At 39.3% G+C, this 15989-nt stretch overlaps 1 protein-coding gene across 1 annotated transcript; it reads right to left on the bottom strand.

The window, feature by feature from the left end:
* Window positions 1-5116: 5116 nt before the first annotated feature.
* On the bottom strand, window positions 5117-11537 carry LOC121374399. The gene is made up of 5 exons (XM_041501500.1): window positions 10304-11537; window positions 9735-9823; window positions 8605-8764; window positions 7870-8075; window positions 5117-6766 (listed from the first exon to the last, which is right to left on the bottom strand). Exons 1-5 carry the CDS (start codon window positions 11535-11537, stop codon window positions 6056-6058), a joined length of 2400 nt encoding a protein of 799 aa, XP_041357434.1. The 3' UTR covers window positions 5117-6055.
* Window positions 11538-15989: the final 4452 nt, after the last annotated feature.

Genomic DNA, 15989 nt, shown 5'->3' on the forward strand with positions numbered 1-15989 from the left:
TTGTGATCAACAAATACACCTTGATATTTAATCATGCACGTTTCGCAATCGATTTTTTAAACACATAAAATATTACAAACACTAAGTTTTTGGAATGATAATTGAAATCCTTATAATTTCGACGCTTCAAATGTCATTGCGAATCTGTGTGGCAGGTTCAAATTTCATCAACATATACTTTGTATTTTTATTATTTCAATTAGTTTGTGTAGTTTTTAGAAGTTATAATTCCGTAATTTTATTAAAACCATTTGGTATATGCTACGTATATCGAAACCCCACGCTTATTTTGAACATGTTCAAAACAAATGTGGCTGGAGCAATCATCATTTCGTATATATCCGTATGTAATACGTTTTACTACGTATATTGCCGTTTTACTACGTTTTAACAACGTAGTAAAACCTAGCCACCAGTACCTGACAATGTGACTGGGGCTTAGACGCCTTTTCTTATTTATAATAATAGTAACAGACCAATAATAGATTATTAGTTTTTTATGTTCAGATTTTTTTAAAACAGTGTTAAAACCGGATCGACGCCAATGTCGACAAGAAAAAATTCAAAATATTCAATGAAATAAATTATCTAGTGATATAATTTTATTGTTTCTATGACTCATCTGCAGCATGTCACAGCATTACATCATACATATTTCACTATTTCAGTTTCAAACAGGATGTTTAACGTTATTTTACAAATAATCAGACACCTCGACCTTTAGTTAACACAATATTGACATTCCCGAGTGAAAAACACGAGCTTACACTTTCCCTTTCTATAATATGGCGCGTACTCAAAGGAGTTCCCGTTCGTCATGAATGTGTTTAGAATTTACCTTTAAGTTTGGTTCCTTTGCAGATAATTATGTCTGCAGTTAATCAGGTTTGTCAGAGCCAGGGTGAAAAGTTTGGGGGGGGGGGGGGGGGGTAAGGTACGCTTGCTCACTTTAGTATTATAGTGGTAGCAGGGCCGTAGCAAAAACAAATCCGGAAAAAATTATAGAAACTTAAAAAAAATTCTCTTCATAACTGTTTAAAGAGTTTTAGACTATTAACTACTCAGTTGTCCCCCCCCCCCCCCCCCCCCCCCCCAACAAAAAAACCTAGCTACGGCCCTGGGTAGTGAAGCGAACTTATGTGTCCCAAGAACCTCTGTTAAAGAGCACACATGAGTATAATTAAAAAACCTAACAATGTTGCATGGGACGAATTTACGATGCCTGTTTTTCTCAAACGCAGGTGTTTAAGCATTGTAAATGTATGTAGTTACACATGTGTAAGATAAAATCAGGTTTGGTAAATTCGACCCCATATGTCTTTAGCCCCAACCCCAGTAAGTGGCCTGATCTGCGGACGTTTTTATACACACACCCACCACCCGGTTCCCCACCCTAGTGGTGGATTCTAGATTTTTCTACGGCCAACCTGTACACCTTAACGGCCTTAACGAGGCCACACATGTGGACATACAGATATATGATTAAATAGTCCGATCCTCTCTTCCTTCTCTCGTTTATTTTTGGACTGTCCTTCTAAAATGCTCCAAAATATATAAATATTCGGCCGAGCAATCAATTCCTTTTTATTTTTTACTAGTTAACTTTTTAATTAAAAAATAATATATATATATTATTATCTTTTTCACTAATTGCTATTCCAAAATTCTGTCCATTTCCAATTCACCCCCCCCCCCCCCCCCCCCCCCCCTTCTGTCCCGAACCCAGTCACTGGCTAAGTCTAAGAGATTGTTCCCGGGAGAGACGTGCTTGAACCTTAATTGAATATAGGCACGTTAATATGTCATCCAATCCAATCCTACGGACATATCCAGTATTCAGTGAGAGAATGCAGCGTTTAAAACTTTTAAAGTTTTTTTTTTTAACAATACCACTAGAGCACTGATTAATTAATCATAAGATGTCAAACATTTAGTAATTCGTAGTCAACAGAGGAAGCCCGTTACATTTTTCCATTAGCAGCAAGGGATCTTTTAAATGCACTTTCCCACAGACAGGAAAGCACTTACCACGGCCTTTGACCAGTCGTGTTGCACTGGTTGGAATGAGGGCGAAATTTCGCTCTGTCGGCTAAGCGCTCACCTGAGGTGCATGCGTCGCAGGATCGAATTACCTCGGTGGATCCATTCAAATGATATATTTTGTTTTACTTGTTCCAATCAGTGCACCACAACTGATCTAAGGCCGTGGTATGTGCTTTTTTGTCTGTGGGAAAGTGCATATAAAAGATTCCTTGCTACATTAGAAAATATGTAGCGGTTTCCTCTGATAACTACGAGTCAGAATTACCAAATGTTTGACATTCAATAACCGATGATAAATTAATCAATGTGCTCTAGTGGTGTCAACAAAACAAACCTTAACTTTTAACCTTTGGTTGGAACGAGAAAACCCCAATCAGTTGAATGGATCCACCGAGATGGTTCGATCTCGTTTAAAAAGAGCACATGTTGGCAGTATGTAAAAATATACCAACAAATATTATCTAAATGGTAATCTTCCACAGAAATGCCAAGCTGACCAAGATATTACTGGTACTGCCCACTGAAAACAAATAAATGCATAGTGGGTGTTTTTTTTACCTGCTAAACACATGGAATTTGTTTTTGTGCAGTGCGCAACCCCAGCATCCTCCCCTTGGATCTGCACTGCCGCCATCGATTTAGTTGAAAGTGTATCTAACGAGCCTGTTCAAGACTCAGAGTATACTATACGCCATTAGACACTTGAAACTTTATTACAAGGCAAAGAAGGAAGGAAATGTTTTATTTAACGACGCACTCAACACATTTTATTTATGGTTATATGGCGTCGAACATATGGTTAAGGACCACACAGCTATATAGAGAGGAAACCCGCTGTCGCCACTTCATGGGCTACTCTTTTCGATTAGCAGCAAGGGATCTTTTATTTCTCCCATCCTAGCCATGCAAGGCAGGTGTATTCCATGACGTCAGCCCATACGGAATAAATCGGTCTTGCATGATCACGTGACTTCTGTTGTTTGAGCTCATATTAATATTGGGTGACGTCACATAAACGGTAAAATAACACAACAAATGCTTTTTATATTTCATAAAAACAAGGAAACCGGCTGTCATAATGAAATTATACTATCATTTTCGGTTTATACTTTTAGTATAAACCATTTCTGGGTACGATCTTTTCAATGGTTATGATTATTTTATTGTAAGATAATGTAGGTTTTTCACTTTTTCCCAAAATGCTTGTTTTTCATCTAGGCTACTGGGTGGGAGAAAAATAATCCTCCATTATGTATCCATTCTGGACAGGGGTATTCCACCCTCGGGTACATAATATGATGTCAGGGACTCGGCAAGCCTCGTCCCTGACAACAAATTATGTACCATCGGGTGGAATAGCCCTGCGAACGCTTTACCACTGGGCTACGTCCCACCCCTTATTACGAGGCCGTCAAACGATAGCATGTGGGAATTATACAATAGGTATTTTATAATGACAAGATGACAACATCTGTTCTTCGTGAAAATATACTCATATAATTCAAAATACCTGCACAGATTTTAAAAAATGAAGAAGTGGTGACAAAATAATTAAATATAGAAATACGAATTTTGACAAGTTAGTATTTTAAATAGTATCTAATGATATTGAAGATAATGCTTTACTGAATTTACTCCAAGTTTAGTCTTTGAATGCATTGAAATATATATATACAGCTTTGATCGACTGCGAACCGCACTAGCCCCACACACACACACACACACCCAACCATCACCACACACCGCTTCCTCTGATAGTTTAGCTTCACTACACTTTGAGCATGGTGGAACTGATTGCTTAAAATGTCTCAGGATTTGTTTTAAAGATAATGTACGTTTTCCAAGAGAGTATATTATAGGATAGTTCACAAGTTCGTACCCTTTAGTATAAAAGCGCCCTTGTTGTCTGGCTAGAGAAGACCCTGTGTTACTGTACCCTAAAGGAAGGAAGGAAGAAATAAGTCTATTGAACGACGCATAGCACATATTTAAATTATGGTTATATGGTGTTGGACATAATGGTTAAGGACCACACAGATAATGAGAGAGGAAACCTGCTGCCATCACACAATGGGCTATTATTTTCGATTAGCAGCGAGGAATCGTTTATATGCGCCACCCAACAGACAAGATAGTATATACTATGGCCTTTATTACACCAACTGTGGTGCACTGGCTGGAACGTGAAATAGCCCAATGGCCCCACCAACGGGGATCGATCCCAGACTGAATGCGCATCAAGCGATCGATTTACCATTGGGCTACGTCCCACCCATATTCCCGGGTTATTATAGCCAAATATGATACAAAGTCTTCCAGTGTCAAAAAGTTAAAAGTTTGATTTATTAATCATCAGCTATTGGATATCAACAATTTATATAATCTTATGAAGTTATAGTCTTCATAGGAAACCTGCAACATTTTTCCTAATGTAGCAAGGGATTTTTTATGTTCAATTTATCACAGACAGCACAGCACATACCACGGTTTTTGATAAACCAGTCGTAACAATACGGGCGCTCTGCCGACTGAACTAGGTTGTCAACGGGAGAGACTCTTTTATTTCAATAGATACAGTTGAAACAGGTCCACTGTCATCAATCATATCGATCCTCCGTACAAGGACAAGGCACCTCAGACGGGCGCTCTGCCGACTGAACTAGATCCCGCCAGTGCACCACGACTGGTATAACAAAGGCCGTGGTATGTGCTATCCTGCCTGTAGGGTGGTGCATATAAAACATCCCTTGCTGCATTAGGAAAAATGTAGCGGGTTTCCTCTGATGATTACGAGTCAGAATTACCAAATGTTTGACATCCAATAGCCGATGATTATTTAATCAATGTGCTCTAGTGGTGTCGTTAAACAAAACAAACTTGTTTCTCTTTTTTTCCGTTGGTACAATGGATCAAAGGAACCATGCTTACCAGTAACACTTTGTAAACATAAAACAAAGTCTAAAGATTAACTGAGGAAAGTTCTTTAATATATATAGTATAAACATGTATAAAGTCACATAAGTATTTACAAGCCATTCAACATATATACAGTATATAATATTCTTACCTCTATTACTTTAATGAAATCCAAATTATCTCTTTGAGGTTTATGACAAAATATATTTTGAAAGACACATCTGGCGTGAGATTTCAAAATTAATTTTCGAAACAAAAGGAAAAGCTTGAGACACTGTAGAGCTTGATAGCACTACGCCACTGACGATATATACGAGGCGAGTTCCATGCACCATAGCTCGAGTGTTCTCTAGCGTTTTCTGTTATATATGACAATAATAGCATAACGCTTAGAGGACACTCGAGCTACATGCACCAGTATCTCGTTATGGAGGGATCACCGTCAAACAAAATAAAGAAATACCTTTATATATAAAATCGAAAAGAAAAAAGAACAAATAGAAAATAAAATGCAGTTCATTAAAGACCGGATCACACGGTAGTTGACCTAGTAAAGAATTGAGTCGTACCGATAATTTGAAATATATACTGTGCGTACGTTCTCTCTTCAGCTAACGCTGGCTATCATAAGCCGCTTTCCAAACACATAAAATAGCGTTAGATATAAACGGATATAAAAAATATACTAGTATATAATTATGGCTACGTATCTATAATTCAATTATTTACCAAAATACCGAAATGACAAATATATAGCTGATTGGATAGCTGTTAGTATACACATTTATATTTGTAACAAGTACTTCATGGAACGTATAAAATGGATATATTTTCAGTCAATATTTAGTAGATTAACGGACTGTGTGACCTTGTCTTTGAACATACATTATCACAGTTGTACTTCTTGCTGTACCTTCATCTTGAGAACCGACTAGATGTGAATAAGAATCTTTCATGTCTTAATCAACCCTTAACATCAGTGTTCTGTAGTGGACACTCGCTTTTCTCAATTCAAGCACTGCGCTAGATGCTTCACAGTTATTTTTTACTTATCAATAGTTTCTTCCCATAATAGTTCATTCACTAAATGTATTCTTCATAATTTAGACACTTCATCGTTCGCTTCACTTGGTTTGTAAATAGGATTAATACGAACTTTAGCATCTGGAGTTGAAAGAGTCCAATTTTTGTTACCTCCAATCTGATTGGTAGATCGGGCTCGCAGAGCCCCGGATGGGAATTTTGTCATTGGTTCGTAAGGATTCTCTGACCAATCGGAACCATTCTCCGTTCCCTCGTCATCGACATTTCTCTCGTAGAAGTCTGATCTGACATCGACCATCGCTGAATCGCCCGATTCGTCGATCCTGTCTGGGACTTCAAGAAACACCGATTCGTAGCTGGGATTGGCGCGTCCGCCATTGCCTGTCTCTTCGTCTCCTTCAAACGCCGGATTCACGTGACCGCCGCCGCCACCGACGTTTTCCTTCTCGTAATGTCGACTCCCGCTGTCGTCACTGATGCTCTGGGTGGTGTCGTTGTTGTCCGTGTCGGCGCCCTCCGCAGCGTCCCCTGCCCCAACGCCGCTGTCGTTGTCACTGATGGATTCTGTAGAAATGGCTGGAGCGAGACCCGTCGTTTTACTGCGGTGTTTGTTGAGGACTCGATTGAACACGGATTCCACGTACGTTCTCTTCACGATGCCGATTCGGAAGAAACCCAGTTGTCCAGTCTGAACATTTCGGCAGTCGACTACAGTAGACGCAGAGTTTTCAGGAGCGGGTCCACTGCACAAGATTCCATCACACTGGAGAATAAAAAACAATATGTTATATATTGCAAAAAAAATTATAATAACAATGTGCACGTAGATGACGTGTGTATTGTTCCAATTTAAACGGATACATATATTTTACGTTGCCTAAAACTAGGCGGCTTTAACTTAATATGTTCTCAAAAAATCGCGAATGGTTTAAAGGAAAATAAAAGTTTGTTTTGTTTAACGACACCACTAGAGCACATTGATTAATTAATGATCGGCTATTGGATGTCAAACATTTTGTAATTTTAACTCGTAGTCTTCAGAGGAAACCCGCTACATTTTCCAGTTAGCAGCAATGGATCTTTTATATGCACCATTTCACAGACCGTACATGCCACAGCCTTTGATATACTAGTCGCTGTGCACTGTTAAAAAACCACACACACCAGATCAGATCAGCGAATGGGGGTCATCGATGAGGTTCGATCCTGCGACCAAAGCAACTAAGACAACCGTTCTACGGACTGAGCTACATCTTGGCTCCGATGTAAAGTAAGATGACTTACAAAGGCAGACGAGTTACAAAGGCAGACAAGTTACAAAGGCAGACGACTTACAAAGGTAGACGACTTACAAAGGCTTACAAAAGCAAACGACTTACAAAGATAGACAACTTATAAAGGCTTACAAAAGCAGACGACTTACAAAGGTAGACAACTTATAAAGGCTTATAAAAACAGACGACTTACAAAGGCAGACAACTTACAAAGGCTTATAAAAGCAGACGACTTACAAAGATAGACAACTTATAAAGGCTTATAAAAGCAGACGACTTACAAAGGCAGACAACTTACAGAGGCTTATGAAAGCAGACGACTTACAAAGGCAGACAACTTACAAAGGCTTACAAAGGTAGACGACTTATAAAAGCAGACGACTTACAAAGGCTTACAAAGGCAGACGACTTATAAAACAGACGACTTATAAAGGCAGACGACTTATAAAGGCAGACGACTTACAAAGTCAGACAACTTACAAAGGCAGACGACTTATAAAAACAGACGACTTACAGAGGTAGACGACTTACAGAGGTAGACGACTTACAAAGGTAGACGACTTACAAAGGCTTACAAAGGCAGACGACTTACATTCTCCAGCCCGAGCTTGGCGAGCACCTGTAGGTGGTGTGTTGTGTCTGCCTCGCCGGTCGGGTTGGCAGACGTAGTGGCGACTGGTCCCGTCAGGTCTATCAGGGCTGACGTCACCGTGTTGTCCGGCATCCGCACCGCGATGCTGTCTGGTCGGCCGATATACTTCTCAGCACTACCGATCCCAAGACTGTCCATCCATGGTCCTAGAAAATACAAACACAGTTTTTGTATAACAGTCATAAAAAAAAAAAAAAAAAAATGGGCAAAATAAATAAATAAAATAAAATAAATAAATAAAATAAATAATAATCCAAACAACCAACCAAAAAAATTACCACCACACACACTACAAAAAGTACTTGATGATATTAGAATCTACTGCATGGTACTGCATGGCAACTATAATTTGACAGTCAATGACGTTAACGCTTTAACGTTACGAGCAACAGCGACGTCCTCTTATTTCTTGTACGGGGACACACAATAAAAATCCAGGCACGCCTATTCTACTAGACCTTGTCAGTGAATATAACCGGGCCAGATTTTTGTTCTTAATCTGACATACTGTTATATACATGTATTCTTAAATTAAACTCGATTACAATTTACAATTCACCTTACATACTAATCTTCCAATAAAGGTGTCGATAAAATCCTGAATTCGAACGGACGTTGACAGCATAAAGACCTCTTCATTAAAGAATATATTTATATATTTTAATTATGGTGTACCTTTTGGCAAGACCAAGCTGACTGTTCCCGGCCAGATTTCGTCCATGAAGTCCCAGAGCAGTTCTCCAAAGAGTTCACGCCCAGCCGCCAGCTGTTCTCGTCTAGAGATCCACATCGACATGGGTCGGTCATCGGCTTCTTTCTTGGTGTTGTAAGCTCTCTACAAATGGAGATTCAAAAACAGTCACCATAACTGTATTATTTGTTTTTCTGTTCTATACGTGCAGGGTTTCTGCCAGTGTAAAACGGGTATGGTGCCATACCCAAATTTCTTTTACAGATGTTTTTTTTTAAAGTTAACCTTTTGACAAAATTAATTACTCTTATCATTACTTTATTATTTTCTTAACCCTTACCCTAAACTTAATCCATTTTCTTTCTAGGGAAGCCCCCCCCCCCCCCCCCCCCCCCCCCCATACCCCCATGTTGACTGTGGTTGCATTCAATTCCATAACGCCATACCCATAACTAACGTGTTTAAATCGAACGCGTATGTAGGGAAGGGGGTCGGTAGTCGAAACCCTCCAGCTTGTTTGTTTTTTTAATATATTTTTCGGGGAGCATGATTCAAATCCCCTAGATATTCTGCCTGTCACAATCTAGACCCACCCTCTGCTCTATAGCCCGTGAATATAAATTGTTGGGAAGTTAAATGGAGCATTAAAGTGTGTTATATACCGTGTTTGTGTCTATCTTACTACTCCGACGGACCAGTATCAACCAAAATTTACTTGTGCAGTAAAATATTGCTATAATTTAAATGCACCTTCAAATGACTATCTAGCGAAACCATAAAATGTTGAAATATCTTTTCCAGCGATTTGTGTTCACTCTATAGTAATATTTAATATTTTTTGGATGAAACATACAGGTAGCCGCTCACGAGACTGATGGCAATATATATATATTTTTAACTCGTCCACCAGAATTTTTACTCGTTTGTGACGACGAACCTGGCTAGAGATTTTGTAAGTTATCTTAGCGCTACGATATAATAAGACCGTCGTAAGATATGACGTCACAACGACGTATACATACGACGGTTTATGCTATCATAGCGCTAAGATAGCTTCGAAAATCTGTAACGACTAGTCAGATAAACTGTATGTTTTAGAGTGTAGTCTTCTTACCTCAATTGCCTTAGGGAACTTGACAGCGGCCACCAACACATAAACCACGTCAGTAGGGATTCCGCAAATTCCTCCCTTGTTCATAATGTCTGTGAAAACAAATCATGGTCATAGTCATACAACATGCAAGGATCTTACGAAACAACAACAATAACAGCAGGAGTAGCAGCAACAACAACAACAACAACAACAACAAACAACAACAACCCAATCAGTATATAGTTTTAGTATCATATTTCTAATTAATTATTTACAATTAAATATTCCTGCTGGCTTATCTCATTTTTCAACAAACTATTCTGCAATACTGGTGAACATAATTAAGACATTATTTCTGTTCCAATATATGTACTGCGTTTTTATGTTAACACTAAACATTGGAGAGAACATAATGTGTGTTTAAAGACACCCCAGTAGTTTATTTTATCTAGTGACTATTAAGTGTCTAACATGTTTGTACTTGCGACACACAATCTACATGATGAGATCAAAGGAACCCCTCTTCCTTTCCATTGACCCAAACTAGCAATTGTTTTCTTCAGTGTTGTTACCCACAATGCATCACTTACCGCCAATAGTTTTGACCCCACTCTGTCGTTTGGCGTCTGCCCACACGGCCCGGTCTCCCTGCGAGTGGATCTTGCTGACCTGGACGATTGGCTTGCCCACGGGGAGGACATCCCGACCCCAGACAACCTTCAGAGCAGATGCGGCGAAACAGTAGAAGCAGACGACAACGAATATGATCATGATGACAATTTCGTAGATCTGAGACCCGGGTATGGCAAGGGTTCTGAGGATGAGTGCAAGCACGACGAGGTCGAACACCAGCATGAGCAGGAACCAGGCTTTGTTAATCAGTGTGGACAGACTCAGCAGGAGAAGACCAACAATGAAGAAGGCAATGGCGCCCACAGCTGCCGCCACGTTGTTGTCAAGTGTAAGAACCCCAACCCCTCTAGCCGGACCCCAGATAAGCCAAAGAGACCCCATTGTGAAGAAGGCAATACTTTCAAACGTCAGTCCTCGAGAAAAGCTAACGGATGCTACGATCATCTGAGGAATTCCTCCAAAACCAATAACCCATGGCATCACAAGGAAGCCATTCGGCAGCCAAAGGATAGCCAGACCAGAAACTGCGTTAAGGGCAAAACCCACGGCGTCGAGATCCAAGTATTTCGACTGGCCCAACATAAAATTCTTGGAAAACAGCGAGTTTGAGGAATTATTTTCTTTCAGTTTTCCATATAGACACCTTGCACAACACAGACATTTGTCTTTGAAGAAGTTCTTAAGCGTTGCAGATTCAATAATACGCATGCCAAGTGGGAGTTTGTACTGAGTATTCCTAACCCGACTGATGTGTGCTGCTAATGCATACAGAGAAAAGATTAAACATACCCAGCCCATAGCTCCTAAGAACACTCCCCTGTTGCCGTCGACGCAAAACGCAACGCACATTATGCAGAAAGAAATATTCTGAAGAAACTGATAGAGCTCTTTTGTCAGTGAAATTATGGAAATAACAAAGAATATAACAACATATATGACTCCCACGGCAATGAGAGGTGGAAGAGTCACGCCTGTGACGTATTCGTAAACCAGATTGTAAGAGTTGGCTGTCCAGAACATCCCATAGAGGAAGAAATAGAAGCCATTGTACCCATCGCCTCGTCTGACAGCCACCACAGCCGCCACTGTCTGGAAGATCCCGGCGCAGATAACCCAGCTGAACTCCCTGTTGGGTAAGTTATACACGCCCGTGACGCTTCCCGCGTAAACGGCAAACGCCAACGTGTTCATCGCATGACCAAAGGGAGGTAATCTCTGGACACTTGCTGGCCATGAGGCGTTATCGCTTCATGTACATCCGGGTTGTTTCGTGTTTTGAATCTGGCCAGCATCATACCGCATATGCTGTAGAAGGCCAGGGCGGTTAGAAGGATGTAGTAGGCAGCGGCGGTGCCACGAAGGGGACGCCATAGAGACGCGATTTCAAATATGCAGGCGAGAGAAAAACCAAGGGCAAGAACTGCGGTGAATTTCGACTTGTGTATGAGAGACCCCATAACAAAGAGCAAAGAGATGAGGAGAAAGACGCCATAGCCTGCCCATAATGCCTCGGAATCGGTGACTCCCTGTGGGAGTGACCCTTCGGTGACGTGCCAGATGCCAATAGATCCCCACATCGCTGCGATACATAGCTGGAAGGAGCGGAGTATGGTTTCTTCAGGGTGCTGAGCAGTGATACCTAAAACAGAAGAAGAAGAAAAAAATAATTAAATTTAATATTTTGAAACAGACGCTGAGAATTAGACATAAATGTTTGTTATAATTAACGATTCCCTGTCTTGTCAAAATTATAGTGACGTCTCAAAATCGCCTAGTTGTGACGAAAATATGGATTATTATTATGGAGTACTTTGTACATTATCGGAACACTTTTTCAGAAATGCACCTACAATTTTTTTTTTAAACTTAAGACAGCTGATAATATGTTTGGGGACTTCTTCTATGTTTTTTTTTGTTTTTGTGGAGGGGGTGTTATTTTTTTGGTTGGGTTTTGATTTTTTGTCTGTTTGCAAAACTGAAGGCTTATGGTGTGTTTAGAGATCTCGTAAATTCCGATTGATACCCTGTATTCACGCAAGTAGCTTCAATGTAAGGTGCCACTATTCTATGCGTTTACGTTCTGAGATATTTAGTACACTGTTTCTAACAGCTTTAATACAAAATATTAACTTTATTTCAATTAGGAATTGTTTTCAGTAGGTGCACCTTCGCTTTACCGTGTGACAGTGATAACTCGCCAATTCCTCTTGTGCTGTGGGCATGAAACGCCCTAAATCTCCAGATGATGAGGATTTGCTGCAGATGACGGTTTTACCCGCCTCTACTGCTGCGTGCTTAGTACAACACTATCAGCAGCTGTCTAGCACTAAGTACTAACAACACTAGGAGGTTCTACAGCTGTCTAGCATACTAGCACAGCACTAAGACAGTGATATGAAGACACCATACTGATTGGGCGATAATCTGTAACAAAGGTTTTGATAAGCTTGGTAAGCTTGAAGAAGGCGTTTTTGGCGCCATCGTGTTTAGATTGAAGTATATTGTTTGATTTCATTAATTTTTTGCAAATACCTAACAATGTAATATACCAAACAGGTTTGCCCCCCCCCACCCCCCTCCCAACCCTTTTAATTAGCTTTCTTTAGCTTTAATTTATGACAGTTGTTGAAAAATGTATCATTTAATTTTCGTATGTTCGTTCTATGCTATGCAGAGAGATGATAGTTTTGTTTTATACATATATTTTTCTATTAAACCAATTATTATTACATTGAATATTTTCACCATTCTGCATACAATGTAAACTTTCTTTTTACATAAAATAATAATAAAATGTGTTTTGTGCATGTATAATATTATACAACTATTTGTAACGCCTATGAACTGTGTGTTTACTGCTACATGGCTATCGTAATTCCGCAGTCGGATCTCAGTCATTCAAGTTAAAGGATTAACCGCAGGATTAGGTCTACAGCACGTGGCCTACTCGTTCGTGGTAAGTACTTTCTGTAAGGATTAACGCAGCATGCTGTCTACTTTACATCGTGTGTTGATGAGATTGCAGGCGGATTTAACGAGATGAACGCGGCGGTTTATCTATGCTGACAGAGTTACCAAAGTTTCGTTGAAAAATGTTTCTAAACTTTAATAAATGGGTGGTCAATAAAGACGTGCTATACTAGTAAATAACAAACCAAAAAATATAATTGTGGGGTTGGTTTTTTTTTCAAATCTAAGTCAAAATTACAAATTTAATTGAGTTACCGTGTTTATTTTCATCACAATAAATAGCAATTTAAGGGGGGGGGGGGGGTAATATCACCCATACAGGGTCACCTTTAACGAAAAAGGATGGGTCCCTCTCTCTCTCTCTCTCTCTCTCTCTGGGTGGTGTGTGTGTGTATGTATGTGCGTCTGCATGTTTGTGTGTATCTAAGTATACATGCGAACTACAAAGGTGTACGATTGATTTACACCGTACTGATGATTTGTCCCCGTTTTGTGACTATTATTATATGTTGTATATAATATATACAATACATGCCTATCGTATGCCTACAAACTGTGTTTTAGTAAATAAATAACATTAACATTTAACTATGTGAATTTATTAAATGAGCATCAGTTTTGTCTGTGAAATAATCTTGATAAAACTTGCACATCAGATTATCTTGGTTTCATGTTGAATAGATATATATATGTTTCAGTATTAACAGGATTAAGCATTCAAATATAACCGTGTATGTCAGCTACAACAAGGTGATAATGTATCCATAATAACAAATCGTATTAAAATTCCAACTTAGGTCTACAAAACATTGTGTATTTCCGGGAACCCGACCATACTTAGAAAAAACAGGCTGTCCCTAATTTGTTTTTCGATCTATTTTTTTATTATTAATATCTACGTGAAAAGAGTACATACATAACATCAGGGGCGGGTTATGAGGGGTTTCCCAATTGCACGGACCCCCCCCGCCCCCCCCCCCCCCCCCAACCACACCACGTAGATCTAAACTGATGTCCACATAAAATTTATAATTTCAAATTATGAACATTTAAATATTGTTTCGGACCCCCATCCTTACCTAAAGCATAATCTGCGCCTGAACATTTATATGGATCCTTAGTGGTGAATGTAGTTTGAAAATGTTTTTCAAAAGCCGATCTACCCTACATCGCACGTTCCCGGAAACATAAACTTATTTTTAGACCTTAGTTTAATGTCTTGTTCTATTTAGTGAAATATGTACATGTGTATTTAGCTAACGGTGTCGACCACATACCTCTGCTATGCTTTTTAGATCATTCTTTAAAACTCACGAAAACATTATTCTTAAATTGCGACATTTATTAACAATTTAAACTGTACAGTTAATTTTAATTATTTAATCTAATACAGCTTCGTGAATCTTTCTCGGATACATTATTTTATTTTATATATATTTTATTAAAACGATAGGCTGTTCAAAAAATGAGTAACTGAATGTTTAATGACACCCCAGCAGAAAACGAATTGTGTGTTAGACAAAGGTTTATGAATCGATGAATATACAACAGTAAAACTGTGTATACAGTTATGGTAAATAAAATATGTATCAATAATCTATTTAATAAAATTTTATCATTAAAACATTTTTAAAAATAAGTAATATTTTATACGTTTTTAAAACAGTTTCTATTAAAAATACTACAAAAATATAAATAAATAAAATAAAATATTTTTAGAAAATGAATACTAACACTTTCTTGTTAAATGGACTTACCAACAATGAGACTTAGTACAGACAATATAATGAGCGCCACTCCATAACCGACGTTGGCAGGTAGGTAGTTGGCGGGGACGCTGAAGTTGAAGATGATAACGACGATCAAGGTAACGAGTGTGCAGTAGAGACCTGCTATCGTGGCCGTGGAACGCTTGATTGCGCTCATTGTCTCTCGTCAATTCGCGAACACTGAACGGTTAATACTTGTAACTAAATATCGGAACAACAAATAATACGTGCTATCCTCAACAGTAAAAGACGTCAACTGGTTTTCAATATTGTCTATCGCTATATTCTGTCCAAAACGGATTTTACCTTAGAATGACGCCTAACCAAATAATGTTATTTCCTGCTCATTTGCATAAGGAGGCGGGGATCGCTTTGTGGGTGGAGCGAGAATGCGGAGTTTTTTTTCTCTCAGTAGGTGGCGTCATGCGGTTACTTAGTATAGCATACAATATTGTTCACGCTCACACAGTGGACTTAAAAATCAACACATCTACGTCACAAAAGTTTTAATATATCGTTCCGGGTCATCCTCGGTCCAGGATTTAGTTGTACCTGGGCATATGTTACGTCGAGACTTCCTCGTTGGACACTAGCCCGGTATGAGGACGTGCTCTGCGATTGGTCACCAAAAAACCCACGCTTTTGTTCTACCTGCGGACAACAGAAAAGGGGCATGACGGGAGAAGGGTGTATCTGAAATAGATCTAACGTTTCGCCGCAAGGGGGCGGTACAGTCTGCTGGAAACAACAATGGTTTGAATCGAGGGCGAGCCTACGAGCAGCTTGCTAGCAGCGAGACGAGGGACAACACACCCATCTCGGAGATATCCGACAAATTGTAATTGGACGTGACCATTTTGATTAAAAATAGCCAAATGACGACCAGGCCATGTGCAAAAATGTA

The sequence above is a fragment of the Gigantopelta aegis genome, chromosome 6 (assembly GCF_016097555.1).
Source record: "Gigantopelta aegis isolate Gae_Host chromosome 6, Gae_host_genome, whole genome shotgun sequence".
Taxonomy (NCBI): domain Eukaryota; kingdom Metazoa; phylum Mollusca; class Gastropoda; order Neomphalida; family Peltospiridae; genus Gigantopelta; species Gigantopelta aegis.